A 20,041-nucleotide genomic window follows, 5' to 3' on the forward strand; every position below is an offset into this window, starting at 1 on the left:
GGTCCCATTTTGAATTGCAGGAGGAACGGTTGCATTAGATGACCCAACATGCACAAACAGGCAAGACTCAAGCTCAACTACTGACCCCCAAGAAGTTCTGGTGGCAGGTGCTGCAAGTGACCGATACAATACCCTCTGGGGTGGCACCTTAGGCATGAGAAGACTCTGGACTGAGTGGCACTCAGGTTTTAGTGGTGGGGAGGGTGCATATGGAGGTCAAAGGTTATTGCAACTTCTGCCCTGAGTGTCAACTGGTCGGGGCTCATGTAGCCCAGCACCACATAGCCTCTGAGCTGGGGAGGAAGGTTCAGGAGAACCCACACTCAGTACCACAGAAGATGTGGGAAATGGTCTACCAGGAACTGCAGTTGATGTTGGAAATCTGGGTAGCTGAAGAATCCAAGAGCGAATGGTGGAGTCCAATCATGTTGGTGCCAAAACCCAACAGGTTGCCCCGTTTTTGTATTGACTTTCGGAAGGTGGATGACATTTCAAAATTTGATGCGTATCTGATGCCCCGGGTAGACGAGCTTCTGAACAGACTGGGGAGGGGCGCCAAGTATCTTTTGACCCTTGATCTCCCAAGGGTTACTGGCCTATCCCCCTGATGGCTGAGTCTAGGGAGAAACTCGTCTTCTCTACCCCTTTGGGGGGCTTTACGAATTTAAAACCATATTGAACTGTATTCATTGGGCAGGGCTGCTACTGCATTGATCTATAGCCACTGGATGGGGCTGCCACCACATTAAACTGTAATCACTAGGCTGAAGCCCATTTTACCTCCCACCCACTGATCATAGTGGGCAACCCTATGTGTCACACACATACTGTGTCATGAGCTTTCGTGGGTGAATACATGCATTCGACGAAGTGGGTATTCACCCACAAAAGCTCATGCTCCAATATGTTTGTTAGTCTATAAGGTGCTACAGAACTCTTTGATATTGCTGAAAACACCCTTAAACTGTTCTGTGACGCTCCTCAATGTTTCTATAAATGTGTTGTTATTATGATAGTGTAACCCACATACCTCCTGGGTGTGGTGTTCTGTCCCCTCTAATGGCACTGAGACCGCTTAGAGATTAATGAGTCTGCTATAGCTTTAGCTAAGGGCTATGTGGCTTTCCGCTCATGCAGTAGAGGCTTATGCATTTAGCTCCAGAAGGCCCAGGTTCAATCCTACCTGCTGATGACAAGGGTCTGTTGGTGTTACACTAGCACCTAAGAATGCTAATCAAAACTCAGATTATGTAAGGTACAATACAGATACGTAACACAGAAGAATGTCAGCACTAATATTCTTACCAGATTTATTGAAACGTGTAAGTTGTTACGAAAGAAAACTACAGCAGTAGTAGTTCAAAATGGAAAGTGGCCAGGTGGCATATCTAAATTCACCCACCTTTTTGTTTGTTTTTTGTATCATATGTAATTGTTCCTCATTAAGTTATTGTCTAGTGCTTTGCTGGTTTCATATTTGTGGGTTTTATTGCTGCATTTGGTAATCCCTTCCCTTGTTTGTAAAGATGTTTTTCTTAAGACTCCCTTGTGTTGCAAGGCCATCTGAGCCTCTGCATGCTTCAAAGTTAAAGGGGCCATAGCAGGACCCAGAGGAACATTTCTGAGTTTCAGTGCTGAAGATTGAGAACTGGGAAAGACAAATTATCCAGATCCTGAAATACCACCTAGGGCACTGTGGTCCTTCTTTGTCTTTCCCCCTGCAACAATGGTGGAGGAGGAGCCAGCCTTCCCTTGAAGAGCTGGGAAGCAAGAGCAGGCTATCAGCAGGTAAGACTGAGGATGAAGGAATGGTTAGACCTTTGACATCTCCCTTTCATCATCCTTGTATTATTGCTTCTCTCCTTCCTCCCATTAAGTATAAAGCTGATTGTAGAAGTATCACATTATATACAAATTTCAACGGCAACAGTGCAACCCAGAATTGACACCTATAGTAAGAACTCATTTACTTGATAAAACATTCTGTATGGAAAAGACACTCGAAATCAATGTAATATGCACCAGTGCAATTATACTCCTCATCTTATAGCACTCATATTAAAAAGGAATGCCAAATACACTTTCTGTAATATCAATATCATTAACCATCCAGTAAAAAGAGAAAACTAACTTATTCAAGACATCAAGTTTATTTTGTTTCAAGATAGTTAAATACATTTCTTGATATCTTGTGTTTAAATATTTCTAAACAATGATAAAACCTTAATGAAAATCTAAAACGGGGTTCAAAACTAAATCAGTACTTTAAAAGTCAGACACATATTGCTTCAGTTGTTTTGTACAATTAAGATGCTGACTACAGACCCCCACAATCCAACAACATATCAGGTCTAGAATTGGAAGTGTGTGCTTTAATCTGACCACCACTTTGGGGATTTAATACCTTTGCTCTGTCTTATCACCATTAAAAGAGCTGATAGACGCTAAATGTTTTATGGGTAATGTCCTAAGCTTTAACAGCTATCCCATCCTGGCCTCTACCCAGTGGCTACTGAAAGCATCTGGGCTAAGAAGCTACCAGGAGCTCTGATTGAAGGATTGCCCAGCTCCACTGATTGGTCCAACTACTCTCATCTTTTTAATAAAATAATTTTAATTAAAAAAGAAATTGAGAAATAGATTCAAATCAGTAAACTAAGTTTCAATTAAAGGCAAATGCAAATATGGTTGGTACAGAAAGAAATAATTAAATTCAGAACTATATAATGGGGAATGATTTTTGGAACAGTAGGACTTCAAAGAAAGATCTGAATTGTATAAACTGACAGAATCAATAAAGCAATGCTTTTGGAAAAAAGGCAAAAGCTGTGCTGGGCTGTAATAGCAACATGAAAACAATCAGGCTAATTATTCTACTTACTCATTACTGACTTACTCTTGCAATATTGCATTGAAGCTGAGCACCACATTTTAAATAAAACAGATAAATTGGAGAGAGCTCAGAGGAGAGCATCAAACATGATACAAGGTTTGAAAAATAAGACCTGAGAGGAAAGGTTAAGAATATGGTGCATAATCAGTACAGAGAAACGAAAGCTAACGGGAGACAACTCTATAAATATGAAAAGTGAAGTTGTACTGAGGAGTCAGATAAGCTATTCTCCTTAGTCAGTAAGAATAGCTAAAGATATAGAACTTAAACTGCAGCAAGGACTATTTGGTGTAAACATTAGAAAAATCAGCTGTGGAAACATCATTATTACAGATATAGAGGGAGATCCATCTATTGGAGATGGCTTAGGAAAAGTTCAATCAACCTTGCCCATGCACAGGTTGCTGTCCCATTCTGCTCCAAACAGTCTACACATGCCCTATAAGGTCAGACTTTTACCCTCTTTTAGAGTTTGACTTCATTGGTAATGCAAATAATCACATGATCAGAACATAACACTCAGCATGAGGTTTCTCCCTAAGCAACGCTGTTCTTAGGGTTTCCTGCAGGACCTTTGTGTCTCTGCCGCTAATTCTCTCTGACCAGAGATTTGTTCCCACCTCTCTATGTTGCTGGAAGTAACAAGCTGTATCTGCCACAATAAGTCAGCAGAAGGTACTCAGCAGCTTTATGCAGGTTTGTTTCCAACTATGAAGATGGGTCAGCACAGTCCCTGCAACTCTATATGGGGTTGTTATGGACCCTGCTACGCTGTTATTCTGTTGAATTGCAGAAGAATAGAGTGAGGCTCTTCCAGTTCAAATGATGTTGCTTATTCCTCACCTGGTGTCATTATTTTTAGTTAATGGTATCACAATCCTTCCCACAGCACCAACTGTGTTGTCACCAACAGAACTCTACAACTTCAGAGGAGGAATGTGTAGCAGGAGTTGGTGAATTCCTAAGCAACAGAGTTTTTCTTTGAGTGCTTGCTTATGTCAATTCCAGTCACGGCAGCCAGAAAACTTTTTCCCTAGCAGTATCTGTTGGGTTGGCCTGGGAATTCCCTGGGGTCGCACTGTCATGGCACTCAATAAAAAGCCCTGCTGACCAACCATCCCTTTAGTTCTGTCTTACCGCCAGTGATGGTTATCTGGAACATTCATTCTCTTGCTTCAGCAAAGTTCCCCAGTTTTAACAATGAACTTTTTCCTGTTCTGCATATAGTTAGCAGTTAGTATTAATTTGTTGTCTATAGGTTTAGTTCGGGATACCCCCTCTCCCCTGTTCTCTCCCGGCACCAGGGCATGCCTCGGTCCCCGGGTTTTAAAGCCTGTGAGGACTGTGGCAAGTCTATGCTCAAGAGCGACCCACACACTTTGTGTTTGAAGTGTCTGGGAGAGAGTCATCTCAAGGACCGCTAGGCCGCAACCTCCACCATGGTTTTGGCTCCTGGCAGAGGAACAGAAACTCCAGAAAAAGACCTAACCCATCTTCAGGCCAAGGTTCTGCCCAGTCAAAGCCATCCTCAGGCCAAAAACAGTTCTTCTGAAGGCGCACTTGAAGATGGCGCACCAATATGAACACTGGATTCTCCTCAGCTTACCTTCTTGTGCCGACTATCCCCTTTCTACCCTGCATGGGCCCATATTACATCGGACCGTTGGGTGCTCGGCACAATAAAAAGGGAATACTCCCTCCAATTCTTGTCCCTCCCACCCCCATTCCCTGTCTCTCTTCAGGGACTCTTCTCTTGAGCAACTCCGCATACAGGAGGTGCACTCACTCCTATCACTGGGGGCAGTGGAAGAGGTTCCTCAGGAGCTAAGGGGCAAGGGCTTCTATTCTCGATATTTCCTAATACTTAAAGCCAAGGGCAGACTCAAGCCTATCCTAGACCTGCAAGATCTCAACAAGTTCATGAAGAAACTGAAGTTTCATGTAGTATCCTTGGCCTCCATCATCCCTTCCTTGGATCCAGGGGACTGGTATACCACTCTCGACCTAAAAGATGCTTATTTTTGCAATCACTCCATCCCACAAGAGGTACCTCCATGTTTGTTCTAAACCACATTCATTACCAGTTCACAGTCCTCCCATTCAGCCTCTTAGTGGCAACTCAAGTGTTTACCAAATGTATGGAGGTTGTGGCCGCTTTCCTGAGCAGGCGACAGGTACGGGTGTTTCCGTACCTTAATGACTGGCTGATCAAGGGCTGCTCCAGAGAGCAAGTGGAGGTGCAAGTCGGGTTCATAGCAGCAACCTTCAATGAACTGGACCTACTCCTGAACATGCAGAAATCTACTCTATCCCCAGTTCAGCGGATGGAGTTTCTAAAGTCAGTACTAGACTCGATGCAAGCCAGGGCATACCTCCTGGAATCGTGGTCAGAACATAACACTCAGCATGAGGTTTCTCCCTAAGCAAGGCTATTCTTAGGATTTCCTGCAGGACCTTCGTGTCTCTGCCGCTAATTCTCTCTGACCAGAGACTTGTTTCCACCTCTCTATGCTGCTGGAAGCAACAAGCTGTATCTGCCACAATAAGTCAGCAGAAGGTACCAGGCAGCTTTATGCAGGTTTCTGTTTCCTACTATCAAGATGGGTCAACACAGTCCCTGCAGTTCCCTACCACAACTGTAAGGAATTGCCTGAAGCTTCTGGGACACATGGCCACTAGTACCTATGTGGTACAGCATGCCAGGCCCAGACTCTGGCTGTTCCAATTGTGTCTGGCCTCAGTGTATCATCTGGTTCAGTGCATTGTCCACCCCCTGTCTTGTCTGACCCTCAACTCCCTCCTGTGGTGGTGGGTGTCTGCGGGAGTTCCCTTCACCAGACCTCAGCCATCCCTCTCGTTGGTGACAGACATGTCAGCATTCGGGTGGGGTGCACATCTGGGAGACCTCAGAACACAAGGTCTCTGGTCTCGGGCGGAGCACACTCACCTCATCAACATCAAAGAGCTGAGAACAGTACGTCTGGCATGCCAGACCTTCCAAGTTCAGCTGGCAGGGAAATGTGTATCAGTTATGACAGACAATACCGCAACAGTGTTTTATATAAATGAACAAGGGGGTGCATGCTATTCTCCTCAGGAAGTCCTCTAGCTGTGGGACTTCTGTGTACCTCATTCGATACACCTGGAAGCATTGTAACTCCCCGGAATACAGAACGAGTTGGTGGACTATCTCAGCAGGTTGTTCCACAGCCACGAGTGGTCCTTGTGCCCGGACATCACAAACTTCAACTTTCAACAGTGCGGGTTTCTTCAGATAGACTTGTTTTCCACGTGGCACAACAGGAAGTACCAGCAGTTTTGTTCCTTCCTGAATCACAGCCTGGGCTCCATCACAGATGTGCTTCTCCTTCCTGGGGAGGGCCACCTCTTGTATGTGTTCCCTCCCATCCCTCTTGTTCACAAGATGCTCCTCAAAGTTCGGAGGGACAAGGCCTCAGTGATATTGATAACTTCAGCCTGGCTCTGTCAGTGACATGTCTGTGGAAGCTCCAGTCACCTTGCTGTTCTTCCCAGACTTGATAACACAGGATCACGGCTGTCTCCAGCACTCGAACCTCAAGTCACTGCATTTCATGGCATGGATGCTCCATGGCTGAACCTGAGGGAGCTCGCTTGTTCAGATCCAGTCAGGCAAGTCCTCCTGGGCAGTAGGAAACCTCCACCAGGGCCACCTACTTGGTCAAATGAAAGAGATTTTCAAGGTGGTTGGTGCAACACCGTCCATCTCCGACGCTGTCATAAACAGATAGTAAAGAGTTAACAAGTCCAGTAAACCTGGCTAACGCCTGACCAGAGGATCAGTCAGGAGACAAGATACTTTCAAATCTCAGTGGAGGGAAGTCTTTGTTTTGTGCTGTTTTTTTTTTTGTTCTCTGTTTTCTCAGGGATCTAAGAGGGACCAGACAGGTATACAGACTCTCCAATCTTCTGTTCAATTTAGTAAGTACCAGTTAGAAAGGCGGTTTAGTCTTTTTGTTTGTTTTCTTTATTTGCAAATGTGTATTTGCTGGAAGGATTGTATCTTTGTTGCTGCAACTTGTATTTGTGCTGGGGGGAGGATTCTCTCTAGTGTCTATAAGCTGAAAGACCCGGTAACATTTTCCATCTTGATTTTACAGAGACAACTTTACTTTTTCTTTCTTCTTTTAATTAAAGCTTTCTTTTAAAAACTTTCTGTTAAAATTTTTTTTGGTTATCTTGTGTAAGACCCAAAGGGGAGGGAGTCTGCACTCACCCCAGGGAATGTGGGAGGAAGGAAAGAAGGGGAGAGGAAAGCCTGATTCTCTCTATGTTAAGATTACTGTCCTCTCTCTCAGGGAGAGTCTGGGAGGGGGTTGAAGGGGGGGAGAGGTGAATTTCCTCTCTGTTTTAAGATTCAAGAATTGAATCAGAGGATCTCCCATGTTTACCGCAGGAGGGGAAAATCTGGGAGGAAGAAAGGAGGGGAGGAATTTATTTCCCTTGTTGTGAGACCCAAGGGGTTTTGGGTTTGGGGTCCCGGCGGGAAGGGTTTGGGGGCCAGAAAGTGCCCCAAAACACTATATTGTTTGGGTGGTGGCTGCTCTATCATTTCTAAGTGAGTAATTAAGCTTAGAGGAATTCATGCTGGTACCCCATCTTTTGGACGCTAAGGTTCAGAGTGGGGGTTCATACCATGACAGACACTTATGTCCATACCACTTATACTGGACTACCTTCTCCACTGTAAGCAACAGAGGTTCTCCATGTCATCAATAAGGATTCACTTGGCTGCCATTTCTACCTTCCATCCAGATGCAGAAACTCAGTCGATCTTCACCAACCCTATGGTCAGGCGCTTCCTGAAAAGTCTCTACAGGCTATATTGCACATCTGACAGCCAGTCCAGTCATGGAATCTCAACCTGGTCCTTTCCAGGCTAATGGGGCCACCTTTTGAACCACAGGTGACATGCTCCCTGCTGTACCTCTCATACAAGGTGGCATTTCTAGTAGCAATAACTTCAGCCAGAAGGCTCAGCTCAGGGCTTTAACATTGGAGCCTCCTTACACCGAGTTCTATAAGGACAAGGTTCAGCTCAGGGCACATCCAGATTTCCTCCCTAAGGTTGTCTCCCAATTTCACATCAACGAGGACATCTTCCTTCCAATTTTCTATTCTAAGCTGCACTCAAGTGGCAGGGAACAGAGACTTCACTCATTGGACATTCACAGGGCATTAGCCTTTTACATTGAAAGAACAAAACCAATCCTGAAGTCAGTTCAACTGTTTGTGGCCATAGCAGACAGGATGAAGGAGCTTCCAGTCTCTTCCGAAAGGATTTCTTCATGGATCACATCCTGGAGAGTGCTAAAATCTGGCAGAAGTGCCTGCCCCTCCGCGCACAGTGCACTCCACCAGGGCATAGGCATTGTCAGCAGCGTTCCTGGCGCAGGTTCCAACCCAGGAAATATGCAGAGTGGCAATGTGGTCCTCCATGCATACTTTCACATCGCATTACGCAATCACCAAGTAGGCCAGAGACAATGCAGTCTTTAGTAGAGCGGTGCACCAATTAGTGGATATTTGTACTCTGACTCCAGCTCCAGAATTTAGGTTTGGGAATCACCTGATTGGAATTGACATGAACAAGCACTTGAAGAAGAAAAACGGTTATTCACCTTCTCATAACTGTTGTTCTTTGAGATGTGTTGCTCATGTCCATTCCAATACCCACCTACCTACCCCTCTGTCAGAGAAGCTGGCAAGAAGGAACTGAGGGGGTGGCAGGTCAGTAGAAGGGATCTTTACTGAGCGCCATGAAGACGCAACTCCAGGGGACACCCAGGCTGACCTGACAGATACTGCTAGAGGAAAAGTTTTCCGACTGCCGTGCACTTGGCACGCACACACCTGATTGGAATGGACACAAACAACACATCTCAAAGAACAGCAGTTACAGGAAGATGAGTAACTATTTTTTCCTGGTTGTGTGCAATAGCCCTAATATCAAAAAGGAATGGAAGTGAAATATAGAAAATGCTGTCTAAACTGAGGTGCATTGCCAATTTTCCACGAGTCAGCAGTGTAACCAGGTGGCGTCAGCAGCAACAAGGGCTGGGTTCAATATCTAGGGGTTCCTCTTAACTATAGAAAAGAAAACCAGCTCAAGCCCCCACCCAATAATCTGGGAAAATTAAACACTAACCCGGACACCTCCAGCAGGTAATACTTCCCCTCTCACAAGCACTGAGTCTATGTATAGCAAAAAAAAACAACTCAACCAAATCCAAACCAAAACCACCTTTTAATAAAAAGGGAAAATGAAGCTAGCATTAACTTGGGAAAACACCACAACCAGAATTTCCAAGCATATGACCAAGAGCAAACACCCACCCCAGAGTACACTGGGCAGTGTCCTTTGCCTCAGTTTCTCACCTTGTGGCATGAAAGTCTGTCCAACAAGTTTTCCTTTAACACACCACTCCCCCCGCCCCCTACTACACCCATTCACAGTTGCTGTCCGTGGTCACTGAGGACCCAGAGTTCAGAGGCCCATTCACCTCCCACCCCGGGGTTGGATGTGTCGAGCAACACCTCAGCTACTGCACTGCCACAACTGGCTCATAGTTCCTTCCGTTCACTCTGCCGCTGCTGCCGCTGTTTACGCTGCCACCACCAGGATTCACTCTGCTGCCACTGGCTGCTGCTGCATCCGCCTCCCTTTGCTACTGGCGTCTCTCTGCTGCAGCATCACTTTCTGAGGTTCTTCACCAAGCTATCAGTGATTTCAGCTGGCAGAAACCTCACTGCCACTGGGGAACCTCACTACTGGTGTAGGTTGTATAGTCTCTTTCACTGCGACACTGTCCTACACCTGATGTAAGGCTCAGCACCTGGTTATGAGTGACTGCAGTTCTAGTGATCTGTGAACAAAACAAGGACTCTCAACTGAATCTAAGGGTACGTCTACACTACCCGTCGGATCAGCAGGTAGCAATCGATCTATCGGGGATCGATTTATCATGTGTAGTGTAGACACGATAAATCGATCCCCGATCGCTCTCCCATCGACTGGTGAACTCCAGCAGTGAGAAAGGTGGAAGTAAAGTTGACGGGGAGCGGCAGCCATCAATCCAGCGCCGCGAGGATGCGAAGTAAGTAATTTTAATTTGATCTAAGATGCGTCGACTTCAGCTACGCTGTTCTCGTAGCTGAAGTTGCATATCTTAGATCGATTCCCCCCCAGTGTAGACCAGGCCTAAGAAACTGTGTCATTAAACAGTGTAGAGAAGAGGGTCAAATGATGTCTAGGACTCCTTAGGCAGAGACCACAGTACCAGATAGGAACTAGCCCTGCCATTTCTCCCCTTCACTGGGAAGCAAGTGAGGTTCAGTTTAGGGTGACCCCCCTCAATCAGGACAGGCTCAGTACAGTTCTGCTGACCTTTACTCATACCATAAGGATAACAAAATTTCATTACCCACCCACCCCCAATACTTAAGTGATTTATAACTCAACACCAGCCAAAAGTCATAATTTTGGCAAAGCAGCTCTATCATACAGAGAACCTAGGCAGAATAGGTGTGCCTATGTAAACGTGGTCTGCTCCTGAAGCCCCTTTTCCCCCAGTTCATCACTAGATATCAGGAGAAAGCTCATTCAGGCCCAGCTTACATCAGCAAGGCATCTGACACAATCAGGACATGGGCAGTCAGATCTAATGGTCAGAGCAGGCATGAGGGGGCAGGCAGGGTCAGTTTACCAGGAACTTGGGGTCAGGCACTAGGTCAAAGAAAGCAATCAGAGAGTGAAGTCAAGGACAAGCTGGAGTCTAGGGTCTAATCACAAACAGGGTCTGGGGCAGAGACAGATAGGTAATCTGTGCTATTGCTCAGACAGCTCCCTTCATGGCTTCCCAGTTTAAGTATTGGCACAGGTTAATCAGTGGGCTCTGCAGAATCACCACTCAGGTCATGGTGAGCAGTACATCCTGCTGATCTCAACCTCACAGGGTCCTCCTGTGGAAGCCAAGCCTAAGCCTCCACTAGTGCTGCAGAGATGTCAGCAGCCCAGAGTCTTTATGGTCCTAGGTTCCACCCCTGCACGTTCTTACAGCCTCAGAGTGTGATCCAACATCACTAAACCTTTCCAGTCCTGTAATCAACACACGATTAAAGAGAAATGGAAAAAGCTTGTATGCCAAGTAAATTCAGATAAATATATTTTAAACGGTTAAGGGTGTGCATCATGCTCAGATGGTGAATAAAAAACAAAACCACTTTAAAGGGAGAAAAATACTAGGACAGCAATAAATACCAAACAAAAACTTGATAGGTTGAAAGCTGTCTATTAGGAGACAGATAAGCATGATACAATAGATGTTGATGGGATAAACTTTAGGCACTGGAATGAAGAGTAGGAAGGCACACAGCCATCCTGTAACAGCAGAATAATAATTACTGAGGCCCAGGTATGCAAGTATATACACAGGAAAGAATTTTTAAAGAAAGAATACCAAAACATGTTGCAGAGGGAGAGAGGGCATTCAACTGACACACTACACATACACCAAAACAAGTTCATTGCTTGAACTGTTCCTACTGGCTTTATTCTGGTATCCCTCTGCCTTCCCCTTTGCATGTGATGATTTGGGCGCTGACTCTTCACTTAACATGGCCTTTTCATCTTCCAGGCAAGTGCAGCCAGTGGTCAGGAAGCAAAACGTGCTTCAAGCTTTTTCAAAGTTTTAGCCTCAGCTGTCTTTGACCACATGGGCTAGTGGATACCAACAACGAACAGTCTATAGAAGGCCCAGTGTCATTTTTGGAAAGCTTGGTGGTAGGTCTTTCAAGTAGAACTAGAGAGGACTGTTAGTAATCTTGACAGGTATGTCCAGGCAACATAAATGATTCCTACCAAACTTTCCATGAATTAGGATATCAGTCCTTAGAGGCTACTGCCAACAGGATTTTCCTGGGTGGTTGTAAGAGGAAACAAGAATTCACATCTGCTGGTTATGAACAGGAGGCCATTAATAAGAGAGAGGAACTCATTCAATTGCTGGATCAAATCAGGCGTGCTTAATGAAGAGAAACAGTCACAAAGATGGTCTTTACTCATCCTAGTCAGCAAGCCTGGCAGTATATCTGGAGATTCCAGCCTTGGCAAAAAAGGAGTTTCTAGTCACTGAAAACACTGTTGCTTCCTAGCTAGTGGCTGTACATAGAACTAGGATAAGTCATTCAGTCATGTGGTCAAAACTGAGGTCACAGAGAGGTGGTAGGCTCCTAGTACATGTTCAAACTTGATAGCTCCCTTTTCAGACAAAGAGCTGTACCTGACCATGAAGCTTATGAGAACAGGAGCCAGGTCTGGATAACATTCACCAAGGCCCAAAAGAGAAAAGCTGTCTGCTTCAGTTACTCAAATCGATGTTTCCAGGACAACTGAGTCCCAAAAATCTGGTGCAGGCAAAGATTGTAGCCATTGTGAAACCAGAAAAACTATTGGAAGATCCTAAGGGCTGTCAACCCAGCTCTCTCCTTTGTGTTACATACAAGTTTATGGATAGATTGAGTCTGATGTGCATCAGCAAAGTTATCAAACCACAACTGCCCTTTCTTCAGGTTGGCCCAACATCAAGTCATTTGCCTAACACAAGACATTGATGATGCCTTTGAGAAGAACGAGTAGGTTGGTGTTCTGGTGTACTTGTCAGCTGCATATGACACTGTCTGGCATGTGGCTGACTGCCATATTGCTGCCGACTATTCCTTGGAGGCCCCTGGTGTGGTTCATCATGAAAGTCGTCATGAATCTTAACTTCATCTTTCAAACTGGAGACAAAGTCAGCCAGCCCAGGCATCTTTGTAATGGATTGCTGCAAGGATCAATTCTAGCTCCTCCCTTTTTTAACATATATCATAATGACCTACCAACAACTAAGGCCAATAAGTATGTTTATGCAGATGAGATCAGTCTTGCTCATGTGTGTAATGACCTACATGATGTCAAAGCCAGGACATGGCTACTTACCTTTGTCAGTGGAGATTTATACTAAGTAAGTCTAAGATGATGGCCACGACCTTCCATCTGAACAATCACCTGGTCAATCAACCCCTTACAGTCTATGCTGAGGATCATCCACTCCCTTGCCAGACAGCTGTCACTTACTAAGAAGTCAAACTGGACCACAGCCTAACATAATGGCCTCATCTAGAACATATAAAGAAAAAGATTGCTCACTGCACTGCCTTGATCCAGAAGCTAGCAGCAACCTCCTGGAAAAGAGAGGCAAATGTTCGATGAACCTCAGTCCTGAAGCTGATATTTGCTCCAATGAAATATGGTGCAGCAGTTTGGGGGCAGAAGTTGGCACCCGCATCTCGTTGATTTGGAGCTGAATACAGTCTCCGTGTCATTATGTGACATCTAATTTATCTGGCTCATATAGCTCATCCAAAACTTTGACAGGATGCCATCACCCTTAAAACTTCCTGCTGCATACAAGGGTGACAATGGTTCTGGCAGGTGCAAATATGCAGTGTATACTTCCCACAAGAAAATCTGCCTGCCTCTAGAAGAAAACACCTGCACAGGCAGTTCCTGTTGACTTATCAGGATTGCCTTTGCAACATCCTTTTATGGGAATTCTGGCAATAAGGAGGATGTTTCTGCTTAGTGTGATGGGGCAAGGCCAGATGGCTACACTAAAGTACTGAGAAACAGGTATGTTAGCCCCAGGCTAAACAAATCCCTAGTACCCTGGTAACCAAATGGCAGTTGCTCCAGGTTAATCAAGGCACCTGGAGCCAATTAAGATCTTTCTAGAAGGCAGTAGAGATAGCTACTTTAATTAGAACACCTGCAGCCAATCAAGGCAGGCTAATCAGGGCACCTGGGTTTAAAAAGGAGCTCACTCCAGTCAGGCAGGGAGGAGCCAGAGGAGAAGGAGCGTGTGTGAGGAGCTGGGAGCAAGAAGGCAAGGAGCTGAGAGTGAGAGAGTGTACTGCTGGAGGATTGAGGAGGACAAGCGTTATCAGACACCAGGAGGAAGGTCCTGTGGTGAGGATAAAGAAGGTGTTTGGAGGAGGCCATGGGGAAGTAGCCCAGGGAGTTGTAGCTGTCATGCAGCTGTTACAGGAGGCACTATAGACAGCTGCGATCCACAGGGCCCTGGGCTGGAACCCGGAGTAGAGGGCGGGCCTGGGTTCCCCCCAAACCTCCCAACTCCTGATCAGACACAGGAGGAGCTGACTCAGACTGTGGATTCCACAAGAAGGGAAGATCACTGAGGTGAACAAATCCACCAATAAGCGCAGGACCCACCAAGGTGGAGGAGGAACTTTGTCACATTAGTAAGTGTGAACCTGATGGATAATTGCCACAGGGCTATCCAGCCAGCACTCCATCGCACTGCCAGTGGCATAGACTCCCATTGATTTCAGCAGTTTTTGGATGAGGGTATCAATGAGTGAGATAGGCGGAGCTTGTGGCAGAAATTTAAAAATACCAATATTCATCAAGGAAAAAAAAGAACAATGAGTGGAAATCCTAGCACTGACACAGATCTCATTAAAGATCTTAAGTAAGTTAGTTAAAATAAGGAAGAGCTATTTGCCAAGAAGACAGAGAATGTTCAGCATTCTTGTTGTGAAATGGAATTTAGGCTGGAAACTAGGAAGATTTCTGTTGAATTGCTTGAAAAATCAGTGACTGCTCATGGAACTAAACTGGAAACACTACAGAGGTTTTTTTAAATTCTTGTTTTTAAGTATAAAGTTAAATTACTAAGGAAAATAAAAATTATGAAAAATCTATAAGATATAATTTAAGGTCAACATTTTCAAATCTGAGTGTCTAAAATTTGACCGCTTAATCCATACCTAGATATCTAAATATAAATTTCCAGATTTTCAAAGGTCCTGAGCACATGCAGTGCCGATTGTCTTAAATGGGAATTTTTAGATCACTTCTGACAATCAGATCACTTATATTTAGGTGCCTAATGTCCCAGTCCTACAAAAACACACTTGTGTAACTTTAAGACCACAAATAGTCCCATTGTTTTAAAATTAAATATTAGGGCTGTCAAACAATTAAAAAAATTAATCTCAATCACATGATTAAAAAATTAATATTGATTAATTGTGCAATTAATCACACTGTTAAATAATAGAATACCATTTATTTAAATATGTTTGGATGTTTTCTACATTTTCAAATACATTGATTTCAGTTACAACACAGAATACAAACTGTACAGTGCTCCCTGTATTTATTTTTATTACAATTATTTGCACGGTAAAAAAAAAAGAAATAGTATTTTTCAATTCACCTAATAAAAGTACTGTAATACAATCTCTTTATCATGAAAGTTAAACTTACAAACATAGAATTATGTACAAAAACAACTGCATTCAAAAATAAAACAATGTAAAATTTGAGAGTCTGCAAGTCGATTCAGTCCTACTTCTTGTTCAGCCAATCACTCAGACAAGTTTGTTTACATTTGCAGGAGCTAATGCTGCCTGCTTCTTATTTACAATGTCATTTGAAAGTGAGAACAGGCATCCTCATGGCACTGTTGTAGCTGGTGTCACAAGATATTTATGTGCCAGATGTGCTAAAGATTCATATGTCCCTTCATGCTTCAACCACCATTCCATGGGACATGCTGATGACAGATTCTGCTCGATAACAATACAAAGCAGTGCAGATCGACGCATGTTCATTTTCATTATCTGAGTCTGATGCCACGAGCAGAAGGTTGATTTTCTTTTTTGGTGGTTTGGGTTCTGTAGTTTCCGCATCGGAGTGTTGCTCTTCTAAGACTTCTGAAAGCATGCTCCACACCTTGTCCCTCTCAGGTTTTGGAAGGCACGTCAGATTCTTCAACCTTGGATTGAGTGCTGTAGCTATCTTTAGAAATCTCACATTGATATCTTCTTTGTGTTTTGTCAGATCTGCAGTGAAAGTGTTCTTAAAACGAACAACATGTCCTGGGTAATCATCCGAGACTGCTATAACATGAAATATATGGCAGAAAGCAGGTAAAACAGAATAGGAGACATACAATTCTCCCCCAAGGAGTTCAGTCACAAATGTAATTAACATATTATTTTTGAATGAGCATTACCAGCATAGAAGCATGTCCTCTGGAATGGTGGCCGAAGCATGATGAGACATACAAATGTTTAGCATATCTGACACACAAATATCTTGCAACGCCAGCTACAAAAGTGCCATTCAAACACCTGTTCTTACTTTCTGATGACATTATATGTAAGAAGAGGGCAGCATTAACTGCTGTAAATGTAAACAAACTTGTTTATCTTAGCGATTGGCTGAACAAGTAGTAGGATTGACTGGACTTGTAGGCTCTGGAGTTTTACATTGTTTTGTTTTTTTAATGTAGTTATGTAACAAAAAAAATCTACACTTGTAAGTTGCACTTCCATGACAAAGAGATTGCACTACAGTACTTGTAGGCGGTGAATTGAAAAATACTATTTCTTTTGTTTATCATTTTTACAGTGCAAATATTTGTAATAAAAAATACTATACACTTTGATTTCAATTACAACCCAGAATGAAATATAGATGAAAATGTAGAAAACATCCAAAGTATTTAATACATTTCAATTGGCATTCTGTTTTTAACAGTGCAATTAATACTGCAATTAGTTGCAATTCATTTTTTTATTCACGATTAATATTTTTTAGTTAATCGCGTGAGTTAACTGTGATTAATCAACAGTCCTATTAAATATATAAGTTAGTCATTATAGGATCATGGCTTAAATAAGGATTTATAAGCCAAATTTTAGGCACTCATGATTGAAAACATTTTCCCTGAAGAATACTTTTAGAAAATATTTGCAAGATGATTTAGAATTTAAGGTAAGGTTTTATCCCTTTGTGAAAATCATACTTTCTATGGAATGTTCATAAGAAAGCATTTCTGTTTCATCTGTTGATGAATATTGAATTATTTGTCCAATGGATATCTCTATCTTCTGATAAATCTTCTGAAATTTTTCTTCTGGATTAGTGACAAATATAAACATAAGAATCAGCTCAGCTAAATTGAATCACTCCTCTGCATCTGACTATGCCTTTAGACAGAGAAATATGGTTGCTTTACTAGTGATATGGGAAGACTTGATATAAGTAATTTGTTTTTGTTAGTTCATTAAATTCACCAATAAGTTTACTATGTACAATTTCATATTTTTGATTTGAGTAATAAGAGGAAAGAAAGTTACAGACCCAACATTTCTCCTGTGTCTGGGGCTGGGAACATCTACTTTCTTTACAAACATACTTTGGTATGTGTCATAAACAGTCTAAGGCCTAATTTGTTTGAAAAATTCATGGGCATAAAAAAGTACTTACTTTTGTGCAATAAAAGTAGGATTAAAGAATTCAGATGTAATTCTGTTCGCATACAGGGAGCAACCAGTCATAGAGCACAACCCTAAAATACACCAGATGAATAAATCATTCAGTGGAAACAGTATAATAATTATGGGCCTGATCCTACTGCCAGTGAAGCCATTGGGAGTTGTGCCACTGATTTCTGTGGGAGTAGGATGAGGTCTTATGTGATTTCAAATATATATTTAAAGTAAGAATTGCATATTTACCAGAAAGTATGAAAATCATCCCAGCTAAACAAGCGACTTTAGCTTTAGTCTGATCTGAACCTCCAACTTTCGTACACTTCATCCCAACCAGTGCAAATATGGAGCCAAAGAATCCAAGACTGACAGCAGCAATCATGAGTCCTCTGCAGGCTTGGATATAACCTGTAATCACAATGTGTAATTCTGATATTAGAATAGCATTAAATAATGGTTTTTATTGTAGTCCCTTTGGTTGACTCTGCCCATGGTTGCACAGGAATATCTGCAAGCAGAATTATGGCTTTTCTTGTGATTTAATCTCATATTTGAGCATGGCCATACAGGGTACTACATACCACCTGCAAGATGATCAATCCCTTCATCTTAATTAAAGTTTGATCCCAATCCCGTTGAAATTAAAGGAAATACTCCCATTGAGTGCAATGGACTTTGGATCAGGCACTAAGGCCCAAATCCACAAAGGTATTTAGGTTCCTAACTTCTACTGATTTCATTGGAAATTAGGAGCCTAGCTACCGGTGAGAAGCTGGACCAAAGACCCTGATTTAGTGAAATATTGAAGTATGAGCCTAACTTTATGCACATGAGTATTGATTTCAGTGGAACTACTTGTATGCTTTAAGTTAGGCATATGCTTAAGTACCTTGCTGAATGAGGGCCTTTCTTCAGTGGCACTTGAGGACATCCAGTACCTCAGAAAGATAATGCCTTTAAACAGGATAAACTGAGTACTACTTTCTACCAACAAACAGGACTGTCCCTATAAAAATGGGACATCTGGTCACTCTAATTATAGTTGAAATATTGTGATAAACAGTACTGTGGTTATGGGTGGGGCAATGCAATATTGTGTAATTAAATAATCACCCTAAGAGATTATTCCTTATAACATATTATGGCTTTCACTTAAAATGAATATATACTTGCATTAGTTTTATTTATTAATTTCATCTTGATACCAAGGGGGTGGGGTGTGCGTGTGAGAAACATTTCTGGTTGTATTAATATTCAAACATGCTATACTTTACCCATTCCCTCACAGCCTTAATAGATTACTTAATGATAGATACCAAATAAACTGGAAACCTGTGTAAAAGTACATAATTAATGGAGCATGCATTCATCAAAATATTTTAAAATATTGATTAGAGCTCCGTGTAAAAAGTAATACATACAAAGCCATTTGCAGTGTACACCAAGTTTTATTGATCCTACAGAACTCAGGAACTATCCTATGTATTCTTGAACATCAGCTAATGGCATTTTATCTATGAACTATTTATGTATATTACACATGAAAAAGCTATATTAAAAGAACATTAGTAAGATTGCAAAGTCATACACTCAAAAGTTAGGAAATGGCAGAAATTAAGTTGCCGGGGAAACCTTAATTGGGCTTTCTTGTTTGTATGCATTATGACACAGTCTTTAATTATGTTAGCACATATTTTTTTCACAAGACCCTGGCTTCTTTGGTGCACAGGAGAGACAATGCTCATTTAATGAACAACTATTAAATACTTTATTTTGTCCTCATTGTTCAGTGTGTTGCTCCTGACCTTATTTACTGTACACTTTTCAAATCCTTCTCTGAAAACAGAATTATTAATTTCCTTCATAGGGTTTTCTATGGTGATCATCACTATAGTATCAGAGCTCTTCACAAACAATGGATTTACTTGCACAACATTGCTGTGAGATGGGGGGATGTTATTAATCCATTTTACAGCTGGGGAACTGAGGCACAGTGAGATTAATAATAAAAATATCCTCTAATATTTGGTGCCAAATTTGAGACACGTAGGCCCTGATTTTTCAGAGTACATAGCATTTATATAGCACTCAGTACGTTCAAAACATAACTCCCATTGACTTCAGTTGCATCTGTGAGTCCTTAGCCCTTCTGCTAATCAGACCCTAGAGACTCATGTTGGGCACCAAGAAAATAAAGAACACACAGTTAGTGACCACCTGTGAAAAATTTGGGTTAAAAGACTTACTTAGCATTGCATAGGAACTGTATGACAATCAGAGATAGAATCCAATTCTCTAGAATAGCATGCAACTGCCTTGATAGGGTTGACAACCCTCCAGGATTGTCCTGGAGTCTCCAGAAATTAAAGATTAATCTTTAATTAAAGATTATGTCATCTGAGAAAACCTCTAGGAATACATCCAACCAAAATTGGCAACCCTACTTGACTATGACATCATCCTTTTCCTTTCTGAAGTCCACTGACTAACTCGCTACAGACTTTCCAACTTCTGAAATAAATGAGGTGGGGTTCTCGAGACAACAGCCTCTTTCAATATGCTACGATTCAACCCCAGAATAAGAGTAGAAAAAATAGTATGTGAAAATGCCATTAAAGGTCAGGTAATCATACCTCGTAATGCATACGCACAAAGGGGCCAAGTTGAGGTTGCGTAGACAACTTTACTTCTGCTATTTCCTATCTTTTGAGTGCTCGACTTTCCAATCTTAATAATGTAGTTTTAAGGCAATTAAAAAAAAAG

At 42.4% G+C, this 20,041-nt stretch overlaps 1 protein-coding gene across 1 annotated transcript in view; it reads right to left on the reverse strand.

Annotated features, from left to right (window-relative positions):
• Nucleotides 1–20,041, reverse strand: part of CLDN10 (claudin 10) — a 34,660-nt gene that overhangs the window by 3,418 nt on the left and 11,201 nt on the right. The window contains exons 2-3 of the mRNA XM_032785009.2: nt 17,525–17,686; nt 17,274–17,355 (exon numbers count right to left, since the gene is read on the reverse strand). Coding sequence (XP_032640900.1) covers nt 17,274–17,355; nt 17,525–17,686 — 244 coding nt within the window. The remainder of the gene's footprint in view (nt 1–17,273; nt 17,356–17,524; nt 17,687–20,041) is intronic.

The sequence above is a fragment of the Chelonoidis abingdonii genome, chromosome 1 (assembly GCF_003597395.2).
Source record: "Chelonoidis abingdonii isolate Lonesome George chromosome 1, CheloAbing_2.0, whole genome shotgun sequence".
Lineage (NCBI taxonomy): Eukaryota > Metazoa > Chordata > Testudines > Testudinidae > Chelonoidis > Chelonoidis abingdonii.